The sequence below is a fragment of the Neomonachus schauinslandi genome, chromosome 6 (assembly GCF_002201575.2).
Source record: "Neomonachus schauinslandi chromosome 6, ASM220157v2, whole genome shotgun sequence".
In the NCBI taxonomy this organism is placed as follows: Eukaryota; Metazoa; Chordata; class Mammalia; order Carnivora; family Phocidae; genus Neomonachus; species Neomonachus schauinslandi.
Window position 1 is genome coordinate 12605500 of NC_058408.1, and position 18926 is coordinate 12624425.

Here is an 18926-nt window from a genome sequence, read left to right on the forward strand (position 1 = left end):
GAATGATGAATGTCAATAATCATTTGTGTCACTGGGAATAATTTGGGTCAGCTGGAAATAAGAGAATTATCTAATATTGGTCTATTTTGCTCTGAATATCTTTTGACTTTGTATAAAATCCATATTGCGATTTCTAGGAAAAGGTCAAATTTTTCTTTTGTTGCTTAAAAAAAACCCATGTTTCTAAGAAAAGTTTTTACATACAAATAGGTATTTAAGTGTGCTATTTAAAATAATTACCAAGGAAGTAAAACTATTTCTTCAAAATAGCTGTTTTTAGTATGCTCCTTACCAGTGAAGTGTACTTAGAAGTACAGATCTATTGGTATCAGGAGAGCGATCTCCAAATATTTTGCTTCAGATAGGAATTGAATTTCAAGTGACAGAGTAAAAATGAATCCATTATTATCTACACCTAAATCTAAAGTACCTAACCCTGTTCTGGAATACATTTAATAAAAAATATAAACATACACTTCCCTGGAAAAATAGTAATCAAAAAGTAGAGGCACTATGCAAATCTTATTACTGCTAGAATTTTTCAAAACAATGAGAGCAATTTATATCATCATATGTTATTAATTGGCTTGTTAAAAAATTGCTATTATTTTTAAAATGGAAATTCTAATAGTAAGCCCAAACCAAGAAAACCTCTAATTACAAATACAACTAAAGTTGCTTTAGAAACAAAAATCTTTATTGAGCACTTCAATTAAATAGAGTTCAAATTAATAATGAAAAAAATGAAGCAATATTTTCCATTTAAATCAACACGGCAAGTTAACTGCCGACTTTTACTTAATATACCCCTAACTTAGCTGATTAAAAACATCTATTAAATAGGGTTGAGGAAAAGGATACCTTATAGTCAAAACGGCAATTTACAATTTAATCAAAACATACTGACATGCTGTAATAGACCACAACTTGGTAAATATAACAGACTATTGTTCTCTTCTTAAGCTCTTCAAAATATGTATGACTAGTGAAAACAAAAATTGTAACTGTGTTTTGATAGGGTTTTCAATATATGTAAATGAAATACATACGACAAGCATAACGGGGGGAGGAGATAAAGGTAACTATATGGTTGTGTGCTTCCTACATTTCATGTCAAGTAAAAATCTAACTAGGTGAAAGGTTTGATATATATCTTGTAATCCCTAGAATTGGGAAAAAATAAAAATACATAGTTGAAATGGAATATTAACAAAATTCAAATTATCCATAAAGAAGATAGCACAGGGAGAAAGAGGAAGAAAAAGCTGTAGACTTAAAGTCAAACATTATCACTGATTACATTAAATGTAAATGGTCTAAACAAATCATTTAAAAGAAACCATCACACTGGTTAAAGAGAAAAAACAAAGCTCAAATACATGATGTCTTTAAGAAACCCACTTTAAATATAATGATATAGATTGGCTAAAAGGAAAAAGATGAAAAAAAGACATACTATACTATTATTTGTTGTAAGTACATAAAAATGTGTTTTAGTGTCTTGTTCTTGCATCCTGCTGTCTTCCTAAATTCACTCATTTCTAGTAGTTACTTAGTAGATTCCTTATGATCTTTGTGTAAACAGTCATATCATCTGGGAATAAAGGCACTGTTACTTTTTCCTCTTCAACCTTTATTCTTTTTATTTCATCAACTTGCCTTATTGCGCTTGTTTGAACTTCCATACATTGTCGAACAGAGTCAAGGACCTCCTTCTGGCCCAGCATCAGGGCTCCCTGCTCAGCAGATCCTATTAGATCCTGAAGAATGAGTATTAAAATCTTCAACTATGATTGTAGATCAGTCTACTTCTCCCTTTAGTTCTGTCAGTTTCCTCTGCATGTGCTTATAAGCAGTATTATTAAGTCTTCCTCTTTAATATCTACTTTTAGCTTATAAATATTCATTTTTATCTCTGGTAATACCTTGATGTATACTTTATTTAATAATAATATACTATGTCAGCTTTCCTATGTTTACTGTTTATATAGCGTATCTTTTCCCCTCCTTTTGCTTTTTGATTAGTGTCTTTTTCCGAACTTAAAATTAATATTTCTAATAATCTCAAGCATGTAAATAATAAAGACATTTAAAAAGTTATCTCCCATAATACATTATGTTAACTGAATTTAAAAAATTAAAAAAAAAAATAGAAAGTTATCTCCTGCAGAAATGTTTTTAAAACTCCATTTCAAATTAACCTATATTTTCCAAAGTAAGAGCTCTCAAATTTTGATGCAGAAAATGCAGGGAGCCAGATCACATCCAAAATCTGCTTCCATTTTCAGAGGTGAGAAGGAAGATTCTGTAATTTTTTATATAAATATGCTGGTATACTTGAATACAAATGGTTGATAGATACTTTAATCTACCTACATGAGAAGTGGTGCTCCTTAAATTGCAAATTATGACCTCTATCTCATACTTACTCAATCAGAATCTAAGAGACTGTAACCTAAAAATCCACATTTTAATAATATCCCAGATGATTCTTATTGGGAACAGTATATTTTAAAAACAATTATCTTCCAGTTTAAAATTCCAATTTTCCAATTAACTGTAAAGCTTAAAAAAAAAAAATCCTTCCAATTGCGTGCTGACTCATGAACACTGGGCCAGTATATTAAATTTAAAATGCCCCAAACAAAACACATTGCATGTTCAATCACTGCATGTATAATATTGTCATAGATTCCCTACCTTAACATCACCACCTTCTCCTTTCCCCTAATTTTCAATTTTTCCCAGTCTCTGCTATGTGAATCTCTCTTGAATTGAATGCTTGTATTACATTTCCACCACAGTGACCTACTTCAGACTTTTATGATTGCTAGACCAGTGGATCTCACCTCTGGCTGCCTACGAGAATCAGAAATGAAGCTTTTAAAAATCTTTCTGCCTTGGCCACATCCCAAGCCAATTAAATCAAACTCTCTGGGGGTAACAACCAGATGGAGTTGCAGATAAAATACAGGACACCAGTTAAATTTTAATTTCAGATAAACAATAAATACTTTTTTTTAGTCTAAGTATGTTCCAGATATAGTTTCTTTACTTGCTAAATAAAGCTGGCAACCCTATACTCTAGCATTGGTAATACTTTAATCACTGAAACGTATGTACAGGATCAGCAAGTAAAATATATAGCCCATTGTGAGCTGGAGTTTAAAAATTCTGAAAGCTACTGCATTAGACCAGGGGTCAGCAAACCTTTTCTGTAAAAGCCATAGAGTAAATATTTTAGGCTCTGTGGACCATATATAGTCTCTTTGGCAACTACTGAACTCTGTTTTGTAGCACAAAAGCAACCATAGATAATATGTAAATGACAGTGTGGTTGTATTCCCATAAAACTTTATTTATAAGAATAGGTGGTAGGCCATATTTAACCCACAGGCTGTAGTTTGCTGATCCTACTCTAGATGATCAGATCATTTCAGACTTCCATTTTGTTATTCAATATATTCATTATTTTTCTCAGCTTTACATCCTCTGGAAATTTGAACAGTGTGAAAATAAAACTCATGTATATGAAAATAAAACTGCTAGCCCAAATACTCCTTGAAAATACAACCCACACACATAGGTCTGGAAAATTTCTTCAAGGATTATCAGCAATTAATTCTTTGGATAATATTTCTACATCCTGCCCACAAGGGTATCACAGATTACTATTAATAACTAACATTTATTCAGTGCTTATTTTATGTCAGACATCATGCTGAGGAATTTACATATATATTCAATAACACCATATATTCTCATGACAACTCTCTGAGGTAGATACAATTATTACTTCCAGTTTGCACTTCAGGAAATTGGGACACCAATAGAGAGGCGAAATACCTTGCTCAAGATCTTACAGCACTTAAATAGAGAAATCTAGATTCAAACCCAGGCCTGCCGAATCCAAAGATCGTATTCTTAACCACTGTACCACAATAATTCTATCTTCAATAGCCCACTGAACAATATGATATCTTGGATATTTCCCTGACCTATTGGTCCAACACTGTGGCAAAAAAAGAGTATTACATCACTGGTTCTTACTTATTCTCCATAAAATCTGAAGGGACCTAAAATTCAAAAAGTTAATGACTAAAGGATTTTGGAAATCTAGTCCCATCAGTTGATTTTAGATATGTGAAAATTAAGACCCAGAACGGATAAGTTCTTCATTAACAGCCTTCACAATTTTATTTTAAATAAGAATTAGTTGAATCACAGACCTGTACCTCTGAAACAAATAATACATTATATGTTAAAAAGAAAAGAAGAAGATAGCAGGAAGGGAAGAATGAAGGGGGGGAAATTGGAGGGGGAGATGAACCATGAGAGAGGATGGACTCTGAAAAACAAACTGGGGGTTCTAGAGGGGAGGGGGGTGGGGGGATGGGTTAACCTGGTGATGGGTATTAAAGAGGGCACGTTCTGCATGGAGCACTGGGTGTTATACGCAAACAATGAATCATGGAACACTACATCAAAAACTAATGATGTAATGTATGGTGATTAACATAAAAAAAAAGTATTAGATGACTATTTCTAAAAGTCTTCACTTTTCCTCCTTAACTGAAGTACTGGTTTCTCAAAGATTGCACATTGTATAGCACATATCAGATTGCTGATTCAAAGCAATCAGAAGGAATAACAAGTGAATTTATTGCTTATATATTACTATATTTGTCACTCTGGATATTATCACATAACTTTTATTAACATATAATACACTTAAATATAAATGGCACGAAAATGAATAAAACATAAATGTAACTATACATATTTCCAAAGCTTATATCCATTAACTAAGCTTAGAAATAATCAACAAATTAGTACTCTGTTCCTGTTTTGATACTTCTATGTATTTTTCTTCTCAGTCTGTTATTTTTTAGAGGCTGTTAAATTATAAAGTAGATCTCATTGTAAAGGCAACAATTTTGTGACCAAGAAAAAAATATTTAAAGAATTTTGAGTGTAAAAGGAAAAAAATCATCTATCTATCTTTACCTAAACACATTAAATTAGTAAACTGCTAGGCTGATTTAGTGATACTGAAAGCATTGTTTATTTGACAACTGATAGATAACCCTTAGAGAGCCTCAGGAATAAAAGTAGAAACTGTTTTTAAAATAAATTAATGCTAGTAAGTGTTCGGTGAAATGGGTATCCTAATACACTGCTGGTAATAATGCAAACTGTCCATTCTTGGAAAACAATTTAGAAGAGCTAATCCCCTAAACAAAAAGGAACTGACTATAAGGCCTCTGAGTACTTTCTAGGAATTTTTCCTGAAGGAAAATCAGAAATAGGATAAATAGATATATATAGTGATAAACTGAGGATAAAAACTAAAACAGTCTACAAAAGAATAAATTTTAGAAGAATATTCTATAGCTATTAAAACAGTTTTCTATATTTCAGTGAGAAATTGTTATAGGAAGAAATCATCAAATACAGTATTAAGTGAAAAAAAGGCAGAATTTATAATTGTATGTTTAGTATGAACTCACATTTGCAAAACTAAATAAACAAATAAGACATTAAAGATATTAAAGATAGGATGATAGTCTTAACAGTGGCTGTCTACTTTTTATGGTATTTGTGGTTTACTCAAGTTTTTACTTTTAGTTAGAAAAATGCAAAAGGTTTCCAAAATGTTGTTCCTCTAGGACAAATTTTTATTAACTATATTTATATAAAAAAATCACCACTAATAGTTCTAAAATCTGAGGGCATTAGGGCTGGACTGATTGAATAGTCTGGAAAAGGCATACTGAAGAGGCCAGATGGTAAACAGGAGTCATAATACATAACTACCAAACATAATTTAATGGGAAAAAACTAAGAAATGATCATTTGTGGGACAGAAAATTAGGTCTAAAAATATGAAAACCCTTAAAATGTATTACATTTAATTCACCACGAAATTAAGGAAGCATCATCACCAATTTCAATAGAGCAAGAGAATAAAATATTATTGAATTGTAAACACTATCTAGTGTCTTCAATTCAATGCCTTTAATGCCCATGTACTTAAGTAAAAATAATCTGGAAATACATTAGAACAGAAAGGAAAGAGCATATACCAAAACTACAATGAGATGTAAGATGAACTAAGATTGAAAAAATCCTCAGTCAATAGAGATATGGTTCATATTTGAATGAAAATAGTTCAGATCTTGTAATTTTAAACTGCATATTAAATACAGTTTCTAATTGTTCTGAAGAGTCCGAGACATCTGGAAGTAAGACTTGCTGATTTCTGCACTGTTCATGGAACAAAAGAAAAATGATTTCACAGTAATGTTGAAACAGATTTTCTAATATAATAAAACACTGAACCAGTTCTTGCTTGTTATACTTGCCTGTTATAAGATCCCTTCTGACATTTAGAAGATCATAAAATCCAGAGGTCTGGAGCCATTGGTAATCCTTGGTCAGTGACATTTGATTTCCAACGTGCGAAAGGACCAATGAAATACAGCAGAGCTACAGAATGTACAACTTGCTGAATATGTGACACAAAATAACTTTGCTAGGTCAGTTGAGGGTTCTGGTACTTATGTTTGAAAGCAATAAACATTTTACAAACTTACTTGAATTGTATGTTGACAGCAAATTAACTGGCATTATTATCCTTAATTACATGCATTTCATTTCACTCTCTTATTTGATGCCTCCAATCAAAGATAGAGGTCTGAGATGTAATACCCCATGACGCAGATCTGTAGATCTTATAGTAAAAACACATCTATACACTATCTCTGAAAATTTTTGAAAAGCCCTTGAGTTCTTAAACGGGAAACTGCAAAGTTTATTCAATTGTGAGGTTTTTACTTCTTCATTTTAGGAATCTTAGAACCAGTGAAAACGGGGAAGCAAAGCTTCACAATCCCATGCTCTCAAGAGTAAATTCTGAAGGAAAGTGGACTTTTGTATTTAATGTTTCTGACCTAGAGTAATTAAATCCAAAAATAAAGAAAGCCTAGTACATAAAGACCTGTTCTTAGGTGCAATCTCAACTTCTTTTTGTATTGATTCAAAGACAATGATGCCATTCATACTTTAATTACCTCAGATATTTGTTTTTCTAAAATATAAACAGCTGACCACACTGCAACATTTTTTTTTTTTTCCTAACAGAGAACCAAGATACTAATCATCTGGTATGTGTGGGAACAGAGGTGTAATTTTAAAGCAGGGTTTCTCAGCCTAGGCACCACTGTGATTTGGGGCTGGATAACGGTCTATTGTGGGGGCTGTCCCGAGCAGTGCAGGATGCTGAGCAGCATCCCAGGCTTCTACCCACTAGCTGCCCGGAGCCTCTTATGCTGCTTCCCCAGCCCGCTGTGACAAACAAAAATGTCTCCCAACACTGCAAATATTCTCGGAGGAAGAATCATCCTTGCTTGAAAACTAACCATTTAAATCGTCTCATCATTTAAAAAAAAAATCTTACAAGTTCAAGCACTAAAACCCATGAGAAATCTAAGTAAAAATGATTTGATCTAGGATAGTTGTCCCTAACATACTATAAATGTATGGGACCTCCTTTTAAAAGTCTAAAATTGCACTGCCCAAAATGGTAACTCCCAGCCACGCGGAGCTATAGAGCATCTAAAAATGTACCTAGTTTAACCAGGTACTTAACTTTCACTTTTATTTAATGTAATTTTTTTATTGAAGTGTAAGTAACATACAGTGTTATATTAGTTTCAGGTATACAACATGCTTCAACAATTCTATACATTACTCAGTGCTCACCACTGATAAATGTAGTCACCACCCGTCAAATGTTAACATTTTGACTATATTCCTTATGCTGTACTCTTCATCTCTGTGACTTATTTATTATTGTAAATTTGTACCTCTTAATCCCATTTATCTGCTTCACCTATCCCCCACCCACCTCCCCTCTGGCAACCATCAGTTTGTTCTTTGTATTTAAGACTCTGTTTTTTAGTTTCTTTCTTTGTTCGTTGGTTTTTTTACATTCCACATAGAAGTGAGATCACGTGGTATTTGTCTTTCTCTGACTTACTTCACTTAGCATAATACGTCTAGGTCCATCCATCTTGCTGCAAATGGCAAGATCTTCATTTTTTTTTATGGCTGAGTAATACTCCTGTGTGTGTGTATGTGTGTGTGTGTTACACACACACGCACCACATCTTTATCTGTTCATTTACTGATGGCACTTCGGTTGCTTCCATATCTTGGTTACCATAAATAACGCTGCAATAATAAACACAGGAGTGCATCTATCTTTTCAAATTAGTGTTTTTGTTTTCTTTGAGGAAATAATTATTTATTTAATATAAATTTAATTGATCGATCAGCATCCAAATGGAGATATGCTGCACATATGAAATATATACCAGATTTTAAAGATTTAGAAAGAACAAAAGAATGTAAATTATCACTTTAATAATTTTATATTGATTTATATTGATTTTATACTGATTCAACATTACATGTTGAAATGATAATATTTGGGATATAATGGGTTAAATAAAATATATTATTAAAATTAATTTACTTGTTTGTTTTTCCTTTTTTTAATGTGGTGTCAAGAACACTTAACTTTACATATGTGGCTCATATTATATTTCATTGGTTAGCATGGTCTAAAATGTTTGATGATCTGTTCAAATAGGTATTGACGATGAAAATATATAATACCAAAAAGTTACCTGAATTCAGTGAAATATTTCAGTGATTTTATATTTTACTTAAACACAACAGCACCCACAAATAATACTGAGTGCACATGGAGATTTTTGGATTCTCAGGGCCTAAAGTTTGAGATCCACTGGTCTGGAACACGTATCAAAACTGGCGACGTACTGAATGGAGCATTGGGTGTTATACGCAAACAATCATGGAACACTACATCAAAAACTAATGATGTAATGTATGGTGATTAACATAATGAAAAAAAACTGGCGATGATATAAAATTCATAAGCTGAAAGCATTAATTCTAGAATCTGTTTCCAATGATCTTCCATTCAATTTAGTCAGACAATTACGATTATATTTAGGCTGAAATGAACTTATCTTTCCCATCTCCATAGGAATACCACTGTCTTTCTCCTTCCAAACTTCACTTACCCTAAAAACCAATAGCAAATGACAAGCTCTTTTGACATTTCAAAGACATTCAACTTACAACACAAAATTAACCCCTTGATCAGTAGGTCTTTTATTTGCACTACCAAACTACTAAATTCCTCTAAAATTATATAAAAATAACTTTTTTTGAATCTTAAATTTTACAACAAAATTATCATTTTATTGTTCTAACTCTTTCAGTTCCATCAATTGCAGTAAGTAAAATCTTAATTGTACATAAAAAGGTCCTTGAAGTTCTGGTTCTGATTCTCCTTAACACTAAGTTAATAGAAAAATAAAAACAAAATGCCTTTGCATAGGCACACAGTATAATTAATAAGAATAAATCAGGAACAGATTAATGGGAAATCAGAGTGGGATGCATAGCTCAGCACATAATCTTGGTTACCCAAAAAAGTATTTGCAAACCCCAGTTTAAAGCATGTGCTCAGGATAAAAGCCTATGCAGATGCTAACTAAATAATTATAAAAAGCAGTATGACTTCAAAACTATACCAATCTCATGACTGTGTATTTTGTTAAACACATCTACTGGTTGTATAATCTAAATATTTATTAAGTAGTCAATTCCATATTCCTATTATGGTTTACTGATTCAAAAAGCTTAACATTGTTTCTAAAACTTTTTAAGTGTAGAAAGCATGCCACAAAACCCTTTGCCAGAGATTATGAACTCTGACATAACTAAATTAGAAAGCTTATACTTGTTGGGAGCTATTAGTTTCTTTTTGGGGTAAATGAAGGGAAAAGAGAGTTTGAAAGATGAGCAATCTGCAGGGCCAGAGGAAGCAGAGTTCTGTAGGTGTGCTTAGGACAAAGTTTAAGTTCGGACCTTCAGGGAATGCTTTACAAAGAGGGAAGAAATTACCTGCCCCGCAGAACCTGGCCCAATCGTGGAATTGGGGGGAAAAAAGTTCTAGAAGAAAAGGTACCGCAATTCAAAATACTTTAAATACAAAATTAAGTTTACAGAACATTTAGCTAGTACGTCTACTTATATACGTTTTATGCCACAGTTACACTGAGCAGTGAGATAAATTACTGCATACCTGGGAGGAGCTCTTGGAAAAATACGTTTTATGTGTTGGAACGTTCACTCTTGATTGAAAACCTGCTTGATCCATGTTCTCAATCCTTGTCCAGAATCACCTGATGGATCACAAAATGTAGATTAAAACATCTTGACAACACAGGGTATTTAAAAGCAAGTCTGTAGCTTTCATATCATACAGAGGCTGGAACAAGGAATACAAAAAAATCTCCATATATAAAAAAAACTGCATAGAAACCAATTTATCAACATGAATTAATTGATCAGGCATCAATAACTAAAAACAATTTAGATACTTTTACTCCTAACTTCACCACTGATCACTTTGAAGACCTTGTTTGAGTTTTAAGTTTCCTTGCTTGTTTAAAGGGTGTAACAGGCACAAATACATGAAGTAAATTATCTTTTCGAAAAAAAAAATTCTTTCCGTATCTGATTTTAAACACTGTCATTTCTTATCTTAGTCTTAAAAATATTAAATTTCTGGGGCGCCTGGGTGGCTCAGTCGTTAAGCGTCTGCCTTCGGCTCAGGTCATGGTCCCGGGGTCCTGGGATCGAGCCCCGCATTGGGCTCCCTGCTCTGCGGGAAGCCTGCTTCTCCCTCTCCCACTCCCCCTGCTTGTGTTCCCTCTCTCGCCGTGTCTCTCTCTGTCAGATAAATAAATAAAATCTTAAAAAAAAAAAAATTAAATTTCTGAAGTGAATATAAACTTTTATAGTTGGACCAACCTAAAACAATTTTTTTGGTTAAAATAACAAGATCTTTCAAAAGGGGTATTTAGCAAACCTTATTTTTAACTTGAAGAAATCTAAATTTAATTTTGGTAACAGGTTTACATGATGTAAAGTAATGATTATACATCCCAAGGCTGAAAAATAATCAAAATCCATGCAAGAATTAATGTATGGATATTTCCATTAAAAAAAAAAGGAAGGAAATATAGGTCCATGTTATGTAGTCATGAAGAGGAAATTTTAAAGGTAACAACTTTTAATTGTTTAAATCAGCTCATTAAGACATCAACTCAAAGTATATCTACTGAATACCTATTACTGCGTCAGGCACTGTGCTCGGCAAGATGAGGAAGAAAGGGTCCCTACTCTCACTGAGGGTACAGTTTATTGTGAGAAACACACATAAGTCAAACAGTCATACATAAAGATGAAAGACAAATGTAACCACTGCAAAGATGAGACACTTGGTGTTGCCAGAGTTTATTATATTCAGAAGCGACCCAGCTAAGGAGGTCAGGGGTAACATTACTAGAATATAAGCTCTGCAAAGTGAAGTTCATTTTGTATTTTATCCAGTGTTTTTTTTTATTTAATGCCTAGATTACAAATGACACAAACTGACAGTTTTCAGATCTACAGGATGGTGAAAAGTGAAGCGCAAAAGGAAAGAGCAACTCGGAGAGAATATGGCAAATGCTGAGATCCTTTACAGGAAGGAGGAGGAGGACATTTAGGAATGAGGGAAAGAGCAGTGAGTGCAAGATGAGGCCAGAGAAACTATAGGGATGTGACAAATCCTAAGAGCATGGAGCTACTTTTTGGCAGAAAGGTGGCCATCTTCTAAGGGTCACTCTGGCAGCTGTGTGAAGACAGGAGGGGAGAACAAAAGTAGGTGTGGGGAGATCAATTAGGAGGCTACTGTCCAGGTGACAGATGCTTAAATTAGGGGTCTAGCAATGGCATGTACGGGAATAGGTACAAGGATACTTAGGAGATAAAACAGATAGGGATTGGTAATAGATTAGTTATGGGGGGGGTCAATGGTGAAGGTTTCAAAGATGACGGTGAGGTTTATGGCCAGGATAACTGAGTGAACAATGGAACTACACACTGAGACAGGAAACACCTGAATCAGTGGGTCTATACTCGCTATACTGCCTACAAGGTCCTCTACCTCTACAATCAGCTGCAAGACAAACGCTGTAAGCTATGAATGGTTTTTACATTTTTTAAGAGTTGCTAAAAAAAAAAAAAAATAAAGGAGAAAAGGGAAGAGAGGCAGAAAAGAAAAATGTCCAAGAAACCATTCTGGCCCACAAAACCTGAAATGGTTGCTGAATGCTGTTCCCATGAATGTCGGGGAACCTACCTCAGGGCCTCTGTCCCAGGTTCTCCCTTGTCCACAACATTCTAACCCAACATCCACATGATTCACTCACTCAAGTCCAGCTGCCTAAGTACCACATTCATAGTGAGGCCTACTCTGACCACCTTATCTAAAACTATCACCCCCGACACCTTCCATCCTCCTTGTCTTGCTTTCTCTTTTTTCTATAGAACTTACTACTATCCACTATATAATATTTCCTCCACTGGAATGTAAGTTCCACAAGAAAAGGGATTTTTGGGTGCCTGGGTGGCTCAGTCGTTAAGCATCTGCCTTCGGCTCAGGTCATGATCCCAAGGTAGTGGGATCGAGCCCCGCGTCGGGCTCCCTGCTCCGTGGGAAGCCTGCTTCTCCCTCTCCCACTCCCCCTGCTTGTGTTCCCTCTCTCGCTCTCTCTCTGTCATATAAATAAATAAATACAAGAACAGGGATTTTTGTTTGTTTCGTTCATTAACATATGCCTGGAGTCTAGAATAGTGACTTGCACAGTGGCCATATAATAGATATTTCTTGAATGAATGGATTAATAAATGAACGATTATTAGGCAGTGGGATAAACTTGTCCAGAACTTGAAGGAAAATTAAAATAGAGCCACAAATTTATGTCACCGTATAGAGGAAAAGACAGAATACTCAGGCATATATGCACATTAGCCTGGACAGAAAAATGCAAAATGAAAAAAGAGGTCATAGGACCAAATTCTGAGGAGCCCCAACATTAATGGAGAGAGAGAACAGGATGAGTGCGCAAAATCAATTAAAAGGAATAAACAGGTAGAAAAAAACAAGAAAGCGTTTCGAGAACACTGAATGTTGAGGATAGTTCAAATAAGATGACTGAAAAATGTTCCCCACATTTAGCAACACAGAAATTACTAGTAACTTTAATAAGAACCAACTCAGTTTGCTGAGACTTACTGCATGAGGAGAAAGCAAGATATGCACGATTTGGATCTGTGTGAACCTTACAGCACAGTGTGGACTATAGACATTAAATTTGGTAATTACAAATATGAATACCATTAAAAGAAGTACCACAGTGTTCTAAAGGAGCATACAACAGAGTGAATTAATCTAAGCTGGGAAGCTGAACAAAGCTAATTAAACTATTGTTTGTTTTTATTATCCTGAAAAAAGGTACTTTGGTATTTTAGTAGTAGGAAAGGCTCAAATTAAGTTGGCTATATCTTACTCACATTCCCGTATATTCTTCTATGGCTGCCATATTCTAGAAGAGAACTTCAGCCCTTTAAGATTAAAAAAAAAAAAAAAAAAAAAATCTGCCTCTAAATACACTTTTCCAACCTTGAAAAGCAAAACTTAATGCTACAAAGTAACATCCATTCATCCATTCACAAGGCCCACTTTTTAAAAAGCCAGCACTTTATTCTAAGAGCGTGGTAAAACTGTTAAAATTGGTTTGGCCGTATCTGGATTAACCAGAACCCAAACACCTATAACATAACCACATATAGTAAAGTCTAATGTAAAATCATACTTCCAGTAAGGGTTTTAATTTACTACAATGGAGCTCTAACTATACGGGAATTGCATTTCATTTGCATAATTAGCAGAATTCTTTGGATAAATTCTTTGTTCGGAAGTTCAAAGGGAGAAATATATAATTTGGGTTTACAATTTATTTTTTTATTTTTTTTTTTTTAAAGATTTTATTTATTTATTTCAGAGAGAGAGAATGAGAGAGAGCACATGAGAGGGGGGAGGGGCAGAGGGAGAAGCAGACTCCCCGCCGAGCAGGGAGCCCGATGCGGGACTCGATCCCGGGACTCCAGGATCATGACCTGAGCCGAAGGCAGTCGCTTAACCAACTGAGCCACCCAGGCGCCCGGGTTTACAATTTATAAAAATATCAGTAATCTGGAATTGAAAAGAGTAAGGATGGTACTTTAAGCAAAGTGGTCCAAGGAAAAAAGAGAAGTCTAGGAGTATTTCCTAAAGATATTACGAAACAATTAAATTATTTATTACAAAGACTACGGTATCCGGGAATTTCTGGATGCTTATAAATGAACATCCTTGGAGCCCCAAATAGTACCAGGAATAGTCTTTTAATTGTAAAGCTTTGGTGTCCTCTTCGACACCTCACTTCACCATTCTAAATATATTTCATTAGTCAAGTCTTTCCCTTTAAACATCTTTGGCCCATTTCTTCTCTATTTCCAAAATGATACAGCCTAGTTCAGAGTTTTTCCACCTTACCCCTTCTGGAGTCGGAGAGATTTGGGTGCGAATGCTAATTCCACTACCACTCACGGCAACAGCCAAGTGATCTTGGGCAAGCTGTTCAGCTTATCAGGGCTCATTTTTAAAATGAGAATACTTCCCACAAGTGCCCATTTCCAGGCCTCCACCTCTTACCTTTCCAATCCCCTCCATTATCCAACCACCATCCTATTTAAGCCTACAAAAGTCTCAGCTCAAAGTCCACATTCTCGGTCAAATTGGTAAAATCTGACAAGCTCTTCATCTTACAAATGCCTTACTTAGTATGCCTAACCACAGTTTTTTCCTTACAATTCTCTTGGCAGTAAATCATTTACCATCTTGTGATCTCCCATCCACTGCTGACTCAAACTAATTGAACTGTTTTTGTTTTTTAACTTTAGGTAGGCGCCCTGAGGACACTGGCTGCATCTCATTTCTTTAAAAAATATTTCCCAAGAACTTACCCTAGGCCAAGCACTAGGGATGCAAAGAATAAAACAAGGGTCCTTACTCTTGAGGAAGGGGAAGTGAAGTGGGAAAGATAGGCTTAAGTAATTACAGATGAGTGTAAGGAATGCTATACAGAATTCAGCACACGCGCCACTAAGGGCGAGCAGTGGAAGGAGAGTATCTGCCCTTGGGACTGAGAGTGGACTCTGTGCTATATCTAGGGGGCTTAAGGACAAGAAGGGGAAAGAGGACAAAGAAGGAAGTAGCAGGAAAGAAAGGAAAGGGAGAAAGTACTCCAGCCCTGGCACAGTGCCTCCTTTTACAAATATTAACTGTCTCAATTGTCTACAGCAGTACGAGAGACTGGAAGAAGAAAATGGCAAATAATCCAAGGCGGTTTGAAAGCCCCAATCACTAACAGCTGACCCTGGAAAGTACTAAATAATTTGTCTCTAGCAGAAAACTTACCTTACTAACTTGCTCTGTTTAAACTTGAGGGAGAACAATGAGGGGGTCGGGGTGGTAGCAAGGGTTGCAATGGATGGAGAGAATGGTGTGGATGGAGGAATGGCCCAGTGGTGGGACACAAGGGCCATCACCGAGGACGATGGGCCAATGATCGAAAAAGGGAATACACGGTGGGGAAGGCCGTGTGTCCACAGCCGCGGGGTTAGCGAGAGGAGGGTCGTCCTCCCCGAGACCACTGAGCCCTATCGAGGCCCAGCGACTCCTCCACTAGGGCAACACTGGGGGACCCGAGGGGCGGACGATTCCCAAGCAGAAAACTAGGACGTAAAACTGTAATCCACCTGAGCCGTGCAGGAAGATGAGAGAGGCGCTGTGCCTCCCAGCCGGCGACACTATACAACGCTGCAACCGAATCGAACCCGACGTAGCCGTCATCGCTGCCGCCCGAAGAGCTCCGTGGGCCCCGCCCCTCCACCGCGCGGGCCCGCGCACGTAGGCACGCAGGGGGGGCGCGCGCCTGGAGACGCGCATGCGCGGTGGCGCCGGTGCGTCCTGACTCGGTCAAGTCTGAGTCAGTTCTTGTTGCCTTGAGAGTTTGGTTTTGCAGAGGGTGGTTTTGTGCAGGTGACAGCTTCGGTAAGCCTCATGGGTATATTTATTTGCTGTATGATTTTTAACTGCAACCCTGAAATTCAGGATTGCCTTTTTATTTCGAGAAATATTGTTGTTATGTTCAAAATTTAACAAATATAATCATATTTTACCTTCCACTTTGGGCCTTGAACCGGGTGTTTGTAGCTTTTTATATACAAAATAAGACAACTATATAATAACTGTAGTTTTAAAAAATAGTTTACACAGCAGATCTAAGGAGGTGCCATTTCACACCCATTAAGGTGGTTATTATTAGAAAAACAAAATAAATGTTGGTGATGATGTGGAGAAATTGGAACCCTTGTACATTGCCGATGGGAATGTAGAATGGTGCAGCAGCTGTGGAAGCAGTTTAGTTGTTCCTCAAAAAGTTAAATGATTACCATATGATCTAGCAATTCTACTTTTAGTTATATATGAAGAAATGAAAGCAGGAACTCGAACAGGTATTTGTACACCAGTGTTCATTATTCACAATAGCCAAAAGGTAGAAGCAGCCCAACTGGCCATCAGTGGATGAATGGAAAACAAAATGTGTGTGCGTACAATGGAGTGTTATTCAGCCTTAAAAAAGAATGAAATTCTGATACATGCTACAACATACATGAACCTTGAAAACAGTATGCCAAGTGGAGTAAGCCAGACACAGAAGGATAAATATTGTATGATTCCACTTAGATGAGGTACCTAGGATAGGCAAATTCCTAAAGACAGAACATAAAGTAGCAATTACCAAAAGCAAAGGGGAAGGGGGAATGAGGAGATGGTGTTTAATGGGCATAGGGTTTCTGTTTGGGATGATGAAATACTTCTGGAAATAGTGATGACGATGGTCATACAGCATTGCAAATGTACTTATTGTTACTGAACTCTACACTTAAAACTGGTTAAAATGGTACATTTTATGTTATGTACATTTTATCACAATTTTTAAATTACTAAAAGCAAATGGAATTACCTTCTATATAAAGACCTAGCCATAGACATCTTTTAATGCTGAGGGCTGGAGACCCAAAAAATGGCTCTTTCCTCATGTAAAATTCATCAAATAACTGAGTAGAACTTTAAGTGCCATTAAACACCAGTCTTCCATTCATTGTAGTTTGCATCATGTTTAAGCAATTCCAACTTATCTTTTATTTGTTCATGGTACTCACCCTACTCCCAAGTGACTAAGTTGCTTAACATCATGGGTCAGTTGCCAAGATAAGCTCTATGCTATCACAGTGTTGGACCAATGCTGTCCATGGGAATGGGCCTACATGCCTTTAGTTCACCAGATCCAAAAGGAACTCTGAGTCATTTCACTAAAGCCTCTAGATCTTCAGCTGAGAGTACTGAGAATGAAGTCATTCGAGAGGACAGACTGGGGTGGACTGACCTCTGATAACCAATTCTTAAAAAATACTTCTATCTTTAGGCCTGCCTTCCATACATGAATTCTTGATAACTCTCCAGAGCCAGGTGAAAAGAGGCCAGTGTTATACTAGGCGAAACCACTTGGAGATATGCCAGGTAAGTCTTCAAGTTCTGCTCTTAGAACTCCATTACTGCCAGAGAACCTGGCTGCGCATCATCCCATGCTTTGAAACAGCAGAAAATCAGAAACATAATTATTTGCTAATGTATTATAGCTAATATACATTACTAATGGGGATACTACACAGCTGAAATTCATTGGGACTTAGTAAGTGCCAAGTGTTGTCATAAGTAAATTCCCATAAAACTCTGTACTATTGCTTTCTGTTTTTGCCAGTGAAGCTCAAAGAGGTAAGGAACTTGGCCGAAGAGCATCCTGCCAGTCGTTTGTAGAGCCCGGGCTCACATATTGGGCCTGACTCTAAAGTCCAGGTCCTTAACTGTTACACGTTTACACACGAGCTCACAAAAATAAGACAGGACATGCCCCAACTATTTCATTTCAAAAGCAAAACAAAACAAAAACCCCCAAACCCCCAAATACTTCTGGGATTTGGACTGTAGCCCTTTAGAGTCTCTACTGATTAGGAGTTCTTACTAATCAGTTACTTCAGATTTCCCCAAGTCTCCTGGTATTAGCTCCTCGTTTGTTTCTCTACCTGAATGAAAACCATTTTGAGCAGATAGAAGAGCAGTCCCAGGAGGCTGGGATTCTGAGTTTCACCTAGAACTTGAGTCTTCCCAGATTCAGGATCCTTATTAGAATAAACCAGATTTTCCCGAACCTAATCAAAGTGCTCTTTTATTTCCAGTGATTTAAATGCTTAGCAATTATTGCTATTCCTTTCATCTTATTTATAGAACACACAGAAGGTTTTAGATTACTATATTTAGAAGTGCCATCTGGTAGGCAAACTATTGAACAAAAATGTTTTGTTCCTTTCATGTAACTACATTACTTTGAAATGTAATTAAGTCTCAGAATGGTTATTTGCTTCTTTTATGGTGGATCTTTTGCCCTATTGAACTGGGGAAAAATTCTTCCTGGTAGATTTTTATTCATGCATTCTTTTACTCTTTGTGTATCTCTTAATTTTTTTGTTGTTACTCATTTGCTTTTAGACAGTCTGTTTGCCCATTATTGATGTACTCCACTTTTGGTAACTTCAGTGTCTAAACTAAGAAAAGCTAGTAGACAAAATAAAAGTAAAAAAAAAAAAATCTCCATTTTTGTAGGGTTTTGATATCTACTGAAATCTAAAGATATAAGGCAAGGTCATTATCTAGTTTGCTGTTCCACTGTGTGTTTAGAAACTCTTGTTGGCTTAAAAAAAAAATGATTGAAAGACTAGTCATTGACAGTAGTATGTTTGGTACTTTCAGATGATTTCAGTTAAGTGAA

At 35.9% G+C, this 18926-nt stretch overlaps 1 protein-coding gene across 1 annotated transcript in view; it reads right to left on the reverse strand.

Moving 5' to 3' along the window:
- LYPLAL1 (lysophospholipase like 1) overlaps window positions 1-15886 on the reverse strand; it is a 33962-nt gene extending 18076 nt beyond the window's left edge. The window contains 2 exon segments of the mRNA XM_044916304.1: window positions 10184-10283; window positions 15793-15886. Coding sequence (XP_044772239.1) covers window positions 10184-10283; window positions 15793-15886 — 194 coding nt within the window.
- Between the last annotated feature and the right edge of the window lie 3040 nt (window positions 15887-18926).